General features: G+C 36.9%; 1 protein-coding gene across 1 annotated transcript; it reads left to right on the top strand.

The window, feature by feature from the left end:
- Nucleotides 1-202: 202 nt before the first annotated feature.
- Nucleotides 203-1,379, top strand: LOC118267715 (activating signal cointegrator 1 complex subunit 2 homolog). The gene has a single exon (XM_035581862.2). It carries the CDS (start codon nucleotides 262-264, stop codon nucleotides 1,105-1,107), a length of 846 nt encoding a protein of 281 aa, XP_035437755.2. The 5' UTR covers nucleotides 203-261; the 3' UTR covers nucleotides 1,108-1,379.
- Nucleotides 1,380-12,311: the final 10,932 nt, after the last annotated feature.

A 12,311-nucleotide genomic window follows, 5' to 3' on the forward strand; every position in this document is an offset into this window, starting at 1 on the left:
GCCTACTCGTTGACATTTACACATGGCCGGTCTCATTCCAATGGACGTCACCTGCTCTCTTCACCTTAATGTCACTTCCCTGATGAATACCATACATCCGAGCCTGACTGGAGCTTGCTTGAATAAGATTTTCGCGGTCGAACCCGCGAGCCCTTCCAATACACGTCAAGGCCTCTACTCGCCGTATATATTAAGTTCACCCGCCCGCAACGACACACTTTGTTACTTTCACGCGGGCAGTGCACATTTTGGACGTACAAAATGTACAGGCTCATTATATTTACCTTTGTGATCGCAGCCGCGACGTGCCAACAGCAAGAAGGAGGTAGACGTGTGCCCAAGTACGCGGGCGACCCGAAGACAGCAGCTATCGTACAGGAAGCGCGGTATCTCAGTGGAAACGGTGCTTTCGGAGCCGCCTACCAACAGGAAGATGGAATTAACTTCAAAGAAGAAACTGACGCTGACGGCAACAGGAGAGGAAGTTACTCGTACATTGACCCCAGTGGACAGAGGAAAACAGTGAACTACATCGCGGGAAAGAATGGATTCCAAGCCGTTGGTGACCACATCCCTACCGCTCCCCAAGCTGCCGCGCCCACTCCCGGATACACGCCCGACCCACGATACAACTCACCGGATTACAAATCTCAACAATACAGTGCTCCCCAACAGTACGTGGCCCCTGAGCCCGCGCGCAACTACGGTGGCAAACCTAACGAGGATGACGGTCAGTACCACCCAGAGCTGTACGAGCAGAACTATGAAGCTCCCCAGCAACAGTACACACAGCCACAGCAGCAGTACCAGACCCAGGCGCACTTCCAGCCAGCCCCTCAGCCTCAGTACCAGCCCCAGCCCCAGTCCCAGTACCAGCCTGAGCCCCAGTACCAGTCTAACAACATCTACCCCGGTACACAGCAAGCGCAGTACAGTGGCCTGCCCTCATCTCAACAATACACGCAGCCCGCTCAGTACTCGCAGCCTCGTCAACAGCAACAGTACTATGAGCCCACGACGCAGCAGCCGACCCGCTTCTTCCCTCCCGGCAAATTCAGCCTGAACAGAGCACCCGATGGCTACACCTACTCATTCCACAAAGTATAAATCTAATTTATAGAGAGGGCTCCGGCGATTTGTAAAGGTCGAAACACGTAAAAAGCACGCATCAATTAGCAACTCGCCGAGTCATCGAGGGGCGGCAGTGTGCGTACTCCGCTCAAAAGCATTTCTTAATTGTTGTTTGCTGTGATATTGTGAGTTAATGGACAGGTATACATATGTTGTTTGTTTTGTTGCTAGGATGGATTGAGGGCCGAGCAAGCGTCAGTTGACGATAACTGAACTTTGTAAATAAACTTAGAATTACACAAGAAAAACTGTTTTTCATTCATGAAAATGTACACCCTGTTGTTGCATTTATTTACATAGTTGCCTATTATATCAAAATATTAACCAGAAATCCCTTCGCGTTATAGCAAAATCGTAAGCATTATTCATGTATGGTAATGTTTATTTTTATTGCTTTTATCTCACCGTGCGTAATAAAAAACTGTATCACGTAATGTAAAAAACCAGAACCCCGCTAACTTCCTAGTAGGCTGACATAAAGGCAGGGTGTGGGCTGCGTCCGCATTCTACTGTACTTGCACAAAGTACCTCAAGCCGCGGCCAACTAGATCACCTTAGCGCCAATACAAGGATATTTCGCTACCAAACCGGTCTGGCCCTGCCACGCCTTCCTTTCCATTTACTGACTTCATTATTAGCTCAAATACCGACAGTTCAATACAATATACAATTAGTGTAATTGTAATTGGTAGTATAGCTATTACAAAAACCAAACTACATGTTCCTATACAAAAGCACATTGACCTGTCGTAGCTTATTTAACAATGGCTTTTCCGTGCAAGCTGAAATCAGAACTTGTAGGTTCTATAAAATCAGAATATTATGTTATATCCCTGTTGCTACTACATAACTTATTGCCATTTCTTTCTGGTCCACAAAGAGTAAAGTTGTACTTTAGTAATGAAGAAATAACTCGACTAAATCGTAGGTAATCCCAACAACAGTACAGTACAGTAGTGTAATTACAGAATTACCTACATACGTATCAATTATCGTACCTATCTCCATTAACCTAACAATTTGTATTGGCGGACTTAATATTCGAGTATTCGAGTAATAATTGTATTGTTTCGTATGCGATCCAACCGCAGTAGAACAATGATACAATCGCATGTTATTCGAAACAATTTCGACGCCATTTCGCTGTCGAAAACACAATTGACGATCAATTTGTAAAATTGACCGCGGCGACCACATTGTCTTAAATCACGAGATTGTTAAAACTACATTTATCATTGAATTTCGTTGTTGCTAAAACGTAAATAATGTATTTGTAGACATGATTTATTATTAACTCTAAATGTACTTGCACAATTCCGAGTGACAATAAATCGGTAGCAACTTAACTAGTCTTTATAAAAGCAATCATAAGTTGTTTGCGGATAATGTTCTTAGTTCGAATTGTGCCATTATGTCCAATCACTATTTATATAAGAACGTTTCCTTACTTTAAACTTGTTTACTCCATTAAACAACGAGACTTATATTTGCTACTTGAATTAAGTAAATCAATGCTTAATGTTAAAACTATTATGAATGTGCAATTTAAAAAGATGGTGCGAGGTTAAATTCTTTAAAATCTAGCCCAAAGTAATATTACAACAGACCGGCATAAAAAAACACAGTTCCATATATAAAGAATAGAATAAAAAACAACACAAATCTAAGAAACAATTCAAAAGGTAAGGTCAATCAAATTAAATTAATTGCAATGCAGTTATGTTCAGATAGATTGCGAAAGTAGAGTGCGCAACGAAGTCTATATAATATGAACATTTTAATATAATTAAGTTAGGCAGCGTGAAGTGAAAAGTCGTATAGCATTCAGGTGAAGCAACAACACACATATTACCTACATTTATGAAACTAATGGGCCTTTTAATCTACTCGCTGACGTCATCATTTTTCATTTATTATTCTACACAAAGATTAGGTAAAGAATGTCCCAGTTTTGACATAATAAAAGTTGTATTAAGACTGCCTCGTTGGCCGAGTGGTCGCAAGTGTGACTGCCGGGCAAAGGGTCTCGGGTTCAATTCCCGGGTCGGGCAAAGTTTTAAAGGCTATTTTCGATTTTTTAAAAATTTGACAATATAAGCACGAAGTCTGGGATTGTACCCTGTATATGGCAATAGGTTTACCCCCTATTACATGAGACTTATAACACAAATGGTGATAAATAAATGATAAATGAAAGTGGGTGTACAATGTACAGTGGCATTACGTGCCTCTGCTTACCCCTTCAGGGATAAAAAGCGTGACGATACAAAAAGTTGTATTAAGTATCTAAATCGGTTACCAATTTCACTTAAACTCACAAGTAAAGCGCATTTCAATATTAATATTACAATTTGGAAGTAAGGTAATGACTAAGAAATAAATTTCTTGAAAGTCTTCATTTTTCATTCATTCCGTGTAAAATTATATCGAGACGGAGCTACAAGATAACGAAGAACTCTTAGCTACTTCAGCAAACTTGTACAATTTAATTACAATGGGAAATGGAAATCTAAATGCACCAGGTAAGAAATAAAATGCAAAAGTCAATCTAAAGTCGCCGTTAAAAGCGGAAAGTGGGCCAATCTATAAACTCATTTATTTCTACGGTAACTGGCATAAACGGGACATTAAATGCAGGCGCTTTTTAACTCGATATTATTTTAAAAATAAAACAGCTATTTAAAAGTTCAGCTACACAGATTGCTAATTAATGAGGGGATATCCCTGCATTACATGCTTTCGATGCAGTCCATGAGCTACTAATTAAATGGGATTAAAAGTAAGTGAGCACAGGACAACTTTAGCTACCGGTGTTTCACTGGGTGTTAATCAAATTCGGCTAACTAATCAGTGTCTGTATACAACTACTACCATCTGCCCTCTATAAGCCACTAGGGCAGATATAAAATCTCATCTTTATACAGAAATCTTTTGAACGATGTTCCTCAGATAGTGATTTTTCTTTGATAAAACTCGTTACTAGTCTTAACCTTTTATAAAATTTTCTTATTAAAAGCACTAAAACTTTAGCTACCGGAATTTTTATCGAACTTGTTAACCAGTGCAAGTTTTATATGAAACTAAAAATGAAGTGTGCGTTTTTTACTGCAAATAAGTTAGAACTCGGCGATAACATTTTAACTGAAACCAGTTTTAACCGTGCTAAGTGAGTTGTCGAAGAAAAGTTTAATCTGTGAGCAGTTAAGCGCTGGACAAGTTCTGTAACACTTTACCAATTTACTTAATCTTAGAACATTATTTTATAAGATTACACTCAACTACACTACTATCGAAACCAATAGTTACATGAGTCACCACAAGTCTTTATTCTAACAATAAGAGAAAAATAAATATGACGTCACATTATGCGCCAAACCCGTTGTCATTGAAATACATTGTCCGTTTGCCAAAAAGCATTAGTACAGAGTGGACTCCAATAAACAAACATTGAAGTCTATACAAATCTTCGAATGAGTCAGTCTTAGAGGCTTCCTGCAAAGCAATCTGAAGCAGGATATACGGTAGTAAGGAAAAATCACGACTGACTGAATCCGCAGTTCACTTTGTATGGATTGTGCATCCCTTTCGATGCATTCGAGTGCAGATCACGACGGCTCGGCGCACACACTCCACACCAATACGACAAACACTCCCCAATTGGCAACTCTCGCCTCGTGATTTTGTTTTACCCCGTTCGTATTGAATTTAGGAACGAAATTGAAAGAAAAAAAGATTTCGAGGACTTTCCGTTTGCTCATTTCTACGGAGTATTGAACTGTTAAGGACTTGTTATCTTCTGTTCTTATTGAATCTGCTTCGAAATTGACGACTTTGTTTCGATTTTAATAAGACCCTTTTACTTTTATTAGTACCTACTAAATTGATTACTTAGATTAGATTAAATCAATCAATGATGAACACTACTAATTAGGTATAGTTTACAAGTATATAGAAATAGCTACTTTACGTAAAATGTTGACCACAAAGTGTCCTACTTAAAATGTTGTCCTCACCAACATTTCTTAGCCTACTCCACGAACACAGTTACGATACCTCTTAGAGCAATATCGCAAAAATCAAATTATAGCTACATTGCAATAAAGATAGCTACTGTCGTAAAACGTAAAGTCGCCAAATAAGATGTACAGAAGGCCCATCATTATAACAACTCATCAACACCCACATTTATGTAATAGCATACAATAAGGCTACCGTCATAAGTTCTAAACGAGAAAATTCGCAGATTTCGTACTACAATTCCATTTATTGCGAACTTTCGTAAACAAAAATGAACGAATGAAATGAAGATAAATAAATAGGTTCTGATGTTTGTTAAGTTATTTTATTAGTAAATCAATAAAACCTACGGCCGAAGATTAAACGAAACTTCGGATTCGAGAACCAGAGTAGGTCCCTGTTCTCTTAAACAAGAATAAACCTTCTTTATCTTCCTGTCTTCTGGTAATAAGACGTTCGGTATCGTGTATCCAGGTCCACGCTAGTACCCAGAGCCGGACACCGCGTCCCATGGGACCCTGCCCGGGGTAAGGAGCGGTTTTCCACGGGAATAATAATGCACGAGCAGAAGCTAGACAAGATCGATAAGACGTTATTCCTTTTATATAACGTTGTGTAAGTATTTTGTTGTTTGGGCTTGGATTATATTGTGGTTTATTAGGTAAACTTAGATTGACTGCACAAAGTTGCATTCAGTATGAGTATGAGTTTGCTTTACGTTTAAAGTAATCGAAACGAGAGCGCGTTCGGCGCTCTGATTAGTTGGTTCATTCGAGCCGGCCAATCAGAGCGCAGAACGCGCTCTCGATTCGATTACGTTAAAGGTTAAGAAAATTCATACTAAGGGTACAGGTACACATATTCAACCTATCGTCAGGAAATCCTTTTAACTTAGGATCTTGACTTTCAATAGTCACTTTTACAACCATTTGACGAACGGATGAGGGATGACGAGGAACGGAGAGTAATACCGTTTTTTATTATAAACGAATTATAAAGTTACACTAACTTTACCATCCCTATTAATCCAATCTATCAGAGGTATTTTATTCCCAAAGCCTTCTGGTAGCATTGAACCCAATGATAGATCTCAATCGCGTTAGCTACGGATCCGCCATAATTTTACATCTTCATCGATAGTACCTGAAACTTTAGAACGATCCCGATCTCCGAATCTCCTCTACCTACATCCAAACTTTGGATAGAGTAATTTGACTGGGTACATAGACGGTACTTGTCCAAACGAAAGATTAGACGTTCAATGTACCTGTACCTTTGTCAGTTTAATTTGATCTTACGGTCAATGACCGAAAGTTTATTTTTGGGTTAAGGTGATAGATGTGATGTTAGGTGATAGACTATGTTAAGTGAATTGTAGCACTAATTTTTACAGTATAATTAATGTCATTTTAACAGTAAATAATATTGTTACTACATGTAATAGATAACCTAACGTAACCTACACTAACCTTATGACGTTTTCTAATAAAAATTTCTACATAACTAATAATCGAGTAAAGACACAAACTACATTCAAATCTAATTCAATATACAGCAAATAGTTTTATTACTACGAAATAAGCATTCCAAAATGTATTCCAAACCAAAACGGCTATCAGATATTATCTCAATACGAGTTATTACGTTGAGAAAATTATATCGTAAGTTAAACCATATGTAATCTCTCTGTCCTCCCTGCTCTGTCTCCTGAGAATTATTATCCCCACGGCGCGGTCTGCTTTCCTTATTTGCTCCTTCCACACCGCTCGCTTCATCTTCACGACTGCAATTTATGAAAACTATTCTGACAAATCGTCTTTGGAACGCATCATAAAAGCATATTTCTATCAAATATTTTGCAAAGAAAAGTATGACATTATTTGTTTTATTTTGGAATTATTTGTTCGATTTTCTGGTGTTTAAAGGACTGGATCGATAAAAGCTTCGAGACTACTAATACGCTACAAATACTAAAGAACATACTAACCCAATTTCAGCAAACGCAATATTTTAGTTGACATTGAAATAGACCGAAGAGTCCTGGTTCATAGAAAATTGTTTTATAACTCAATTAATGTAAGTTACTACTACTGCCATTCAGAAACATACCAAAACTCGAGTTTGCTTCTAAGAAATCCCAAATCGAAATCTATATAACTTTGCTCATCCCAAAAGTCAACCTCAGGTTTCGCCATTCATTGTAACAAGAAACAAAGTAATCAGTCAAACCAAATACATTCTAACAAAGTAAGAAAATCAAAGAAAAACCCTTTATTTGCTTGTTAGAGTGGGTTCGTACGTGAAACTAATAAATACTAAGAAATATCGACAATTGATCGGCTTGTACGAAATTGAAATAAATAACTTGTTATGCAATAATATTACCCTTGTTCTGTTCAAACTCTTGTTGATAAATTGTATTAATGCTAGTTGAAGAGAATCATGTTTACAATTAACTTATAAGCTGACAAGAAGTTGGTTGTATTTAAGAACGCCAGGATTAACTTAGGCAAGACAAGAAGTTGGTTGTTTTTAAGAACGCCACAATGATTTTTAATTAGAGGCAGGAAAGTTCAAATGTATAATGTATATACAGTTACTTTTCGAAAATATTTCAATAATCCCAACCACAAATAGCCAACATTCCCTCAAACAGCTAGGAACTACATAGAAGCAACCTCAACATATTTTATTCTAGGATCGAACACAGTAAAATACTGTTGGGTGCACATTATTGGAGCGGGCACAGTTGGGAATCGTTTAGCAGTCGTTAAGTGGAAGTCAGGTTTAGTGGCCGTAAACGCTTGGGCTGTAAAACAGAGCCTTTCCGTCAGAACATAACTGTCTAACTTCATTACAGCGGTACAGACGCACTGCGCCCGGGAAGACGTTTACGCTCCTTTAAAATTGTTTTCAAAACATTAAATTGTTCTTCTTGTTTAATTCATGAGCTGAACGTTTTTAGGATATTTCGTGTTGGTATTGTGTTTATTGAATGTATTTGTAATAGAAGTAGCTGTTAGTGAGGAAATTATTTATTGGTTTAGTGAATAGAGCTAATTTAAAAGAACTGTTGTGAGTAAAAGATACCTCACTGGTAGTATTTTCGAAGACCGCTGTGGCGATCTTACGAGCTCTCCAAAGCACGCAGAAGACGTTTGCAGTGCAGCAATATAGTTTTTATTTCAATTGTGCAGTGTAGTTAATTACAATGCCCCATAATCACCGATGGGCGTCGTACACCAGGTACACCTGGCATCTACATCACTCAGATAGGCATCGCTAAGCAAACGCGGCTATTACAAGCGGTCAGTGGGACGGTTTTATTGTAGGGCGTTTGTGTGCCGCTCACGGCCCGGATATAAATCCGAACGGGACGTGCCTCACCACACGAAAAATTAACTCCAAGCAATGTCCCGTTTTTATAGCCGGCCAATAATGCAGTTTAGTGTTCATTCTTCTTTGAACGTGCGAACACTTGTAGTATTCCGAAATCCGACCAACTTCGACGGAGTCCATAATTCCTTTCGATTTTATAACATTTTTTTTTCCATGCAATTTTTATGACTACTATTCCCTTACAACCGTTCAATAGAGCGGATAGTTTAATGGAAGGCTCGCGTTCAGTAGTGTGCAATAACTGATATAGTTCAGCTTTTTCTATAAAGTCCTCTGTTGTTAGTTACGCGGTGCATTGAGCTGGCTGCCTGTTGGTATAACAATGATATTATAGAGAGGATGCCATGGTACAGTAGTAAGCAGCTTATGGAAATAAAATAGTTTATAAATTATAATAAATAAACTTCGAACAAGCAGCAACAGTAGTATGTCGTCGTAGTGTTTAGTCGTGACGGTTACTCCTAAAATTAAAAAAAAATTGTTACACAATAAATTGGGACTAATTAAATGGTGTGTATGTTTACATTTTATCAATTAAAGAGGCTGATGGATCGAAAAGCTGAATTACTATTTACGTTAAAGAACTTGAGACTAGTTACGGCAAAAGTCATAAAACTATTTTTTTTAAGATTTAACAGTCTATTTCATCTTCTTCATAAGTCTATTTCAAAAGAAAACATAGGTACCTAATATAATTTTACATATTTATTTTATCTAGTATGAAATGTATTGTAAGAAACACATATGTATTATGTATACTACATTTAATTCTCACGCTCTAAGGTGAACCTCGAGGCAATCCCAACTTCTGTTTACTGAGCTCAGGCCGTGAGATAATGTTTGTGTGAGGGTTAGGCAAATGCTAACAATTGGAATACTCGCATACTAACCTAGCTTCCAGTCTTGGTTTATACAATGACACATTTTAATCATGCCTTGCTTTTTATTCTTTAATTCACTAGAGTTCTTTCCGTTCAAAAAGTTACGTTAATAGGTGTTCACATAATATTAAATTAATTGAGTTGCTACTTAATTAATTTGCTATATATATACATACCTGCTGGTATTTGCCAGTGATGGTGGCAGTTTAGGTTTACGCAACTTAATTTTCTTTTTTTACAAAACGTTACTACACTAGGATTTTCTCTATCTCTTGACAATAAGATATTCTCTTGTCTCGTGGGTGCGTTTACAAACATACAAGTTCACATACACATGACATCCAGACCCGGAACAACAATTTGTGGACCACACAAAGAGTTGCTCCGTACGGCAATCGAACCCGCTACACGTTGCGCGGCGGCCTGTTGCCCAGTAACCGCGGCCAACGTGCGTACCGTGGGCTTTTGGCTTCCGCTTATAACCTTATACCAATGACTATAGCAAAACTAACCTAATATAACTACATCTCTACATAACTTTTCACAGAATAATAGAAGATATAACATAATATACCGTTATAATTATAACTAAGCAGCTTCATAAACAAAATGCCACAGGACTGAAGCATCTCCGGTGCTCATCTGAATGACTTGTGACAGCTATAATTAGTTCATAAGAATTGTCAACAGCGCCACTGTCGTCGCTTGCTTTCCTATCCCGACGCATTCATTCGTTTACATATCCTATTTATATAAGACTTTAAAAAAAAGATGTTTTGAAATGTGTGTTAACTAACAGTTTTATGATGTTCTAAACAGGTTTTAATTTTAATGTGAATTCTTCAAGATTGGAAATTATTAAGCGAACTCTAGTAATTCACAGTGATTCTACTCCATAGTATTATGAAAAAACTAAGGGACTTTATAATAACTTCAGTAGTTCGGTAGTAGGGAATGTAATCTTGCAAGTTTAACGAGATTGCTTTACTAAAGGATTTTAGCTTGATGTTAGAAGAGAAGACTGGTTGTTTCTTTCATTTGATATTTGATAGTTACATATGTTAAAGTAAAAGTAGTAATTAGCTTCTGATTCCAATTTCATCCATGTAACTTTAGGCAAAATTATTTTATTCCAATTTCCAAGAAATAAAATCTTGAAAATAAAACGTTTATCTTACAATCGTTTAAATGTTTCCTAATTTCATCAAATATTATGATTATTTGCAAAATTGTTCTCTCGAGATCTCCCTTTAGCCCCAATCGGGCGATATTTGCATTCTCTAGTAGTAACTATCTCCACAAAAAAAACAACAATTAATTATAATTATATTTTTATTTTCTCATGCTTATATCTGTCATCTGCCAAGGCAAATATAACAATAGCAGTATTGACGGTAAGTCTCATTTCCCTGAGACTGTCAATATAAGCATAACATTCCTAAAAAATAAATAAATCTGTTAGTATTTGAAATTAATGTTAATTACATATACTTACTAAAAATAGAAGTGAACAAAATACTGTAAATTTTTAAAGTAATGTTTAAGAGTAATTAATTTTTCAAAAGAGATTTAAAGATTTTGCTTTTATATAATAAATTTCGTGAAACATACTAAATTAATTAATTATTATTAGCTTCCTACCGTAGCTATTTGATGAGCAACTCGACTAGTTTCAAGCCATGCTAGAGGCTTATATTCATGGGCAGCATTCCGCGTCTGGACGCGGCGACGGTTCAAGAAATTTAAAAAGAAATGAAAAGTACTTTACCAGTTTAACAATAAAAAATTCAAAGCCTATACTAATAAAACATGAAATACATAAGACTAATTTCACAAAATATAGGAAGAAATGAAAGTTGCAAAATCCTTACACTGGACCTAGTCATTGTACTCCAACGGCAACGGTTCGTAGCCGGCAGGTAAACGGGGATACGGTTGCGATCCCTAACATATCCGGTGTTGGCACAAACCGGGTAACAGGGAAATTAGCGCGCCGTCCGGACATACTGACAACTCGTGAACCGGATCAGATTTTTATATTTCCCTTTTTGCAGTAAGAAGGTTTATGATATGACAGTCGGCTTGTATGTTAATTTTATAATGTTAAAGAGTGGATTTAAGGGCAGCCATTTTTGAGAGAGATTTTGACTGCTATTTATTTTCGTTTTTTACTTGATTAAAGGATTTGTTAACTCAGTCTTCGATTGCAATACCTGAAAACTCCTAGAAGCACTCCTTAAACTCCTAGTTACCTTAGCTAACTTACGAAATGCGATACGAGGTAGACAATAGACAAAAATATGATGAACATTTTTCCTTTTAAAGTAAAAATTCTTGATAATTCCAAAGGAACTAATTTAAGTCTAGCAAATAATACATATACTGCTCGTTCATAAGTTCAGGTACCTACTACATAGTCCTGAATGAGTCAGGCACGTACACATTAGAAATACATAGTTATGCTAATTTTCTGTTAGACCTAAATTTGGGACTCCGGTACCTACCTGTGTTCTACCTACGCCAACTAATTACAATACGTTATGCGCCGAGATGCGTGAAGCAACAATATTCCAACGAGGAGCTAATGTAAGCAAAGTTACGTATAGAGCTACAGACGCTAGCAAGTCCACCTATACTATACCTTACTGTCAAATTCCTTCATTAAGTTTTCAACTTTATTGTTTTTGTCAAAAAGTCGATAATCTAATGAAAAAAGAATACAGATCTCAAACAACTCTATGTTTGACTATTTATCCTCATCCAAACAGACTAGCAGGTCCACCTATACCTTACTGTCAAATTCCTTTATTAAATTTTCAACTTTATGTTTCTTGACAAAAAGTCGATAATCTAATGAAAAAAGAATACAGATTAGAGTTGTTT

Source organism: Spodoptera frugiperda, chromosome 6 (assembly GCF_023101765.2).
Source record: "Spodoptera frugiperda isolate SF20-4 chromosome 6, AGI-APGP_CSIRO_Sfru_2.0, whole genome shotgun sequence".
Lineage (NCBI taxonomy): Eukaryota > Metazoa > Arthropoda > Insecta > Lepidoptera > Noctuidae > Spodoptera > Spodoptera frugiperda.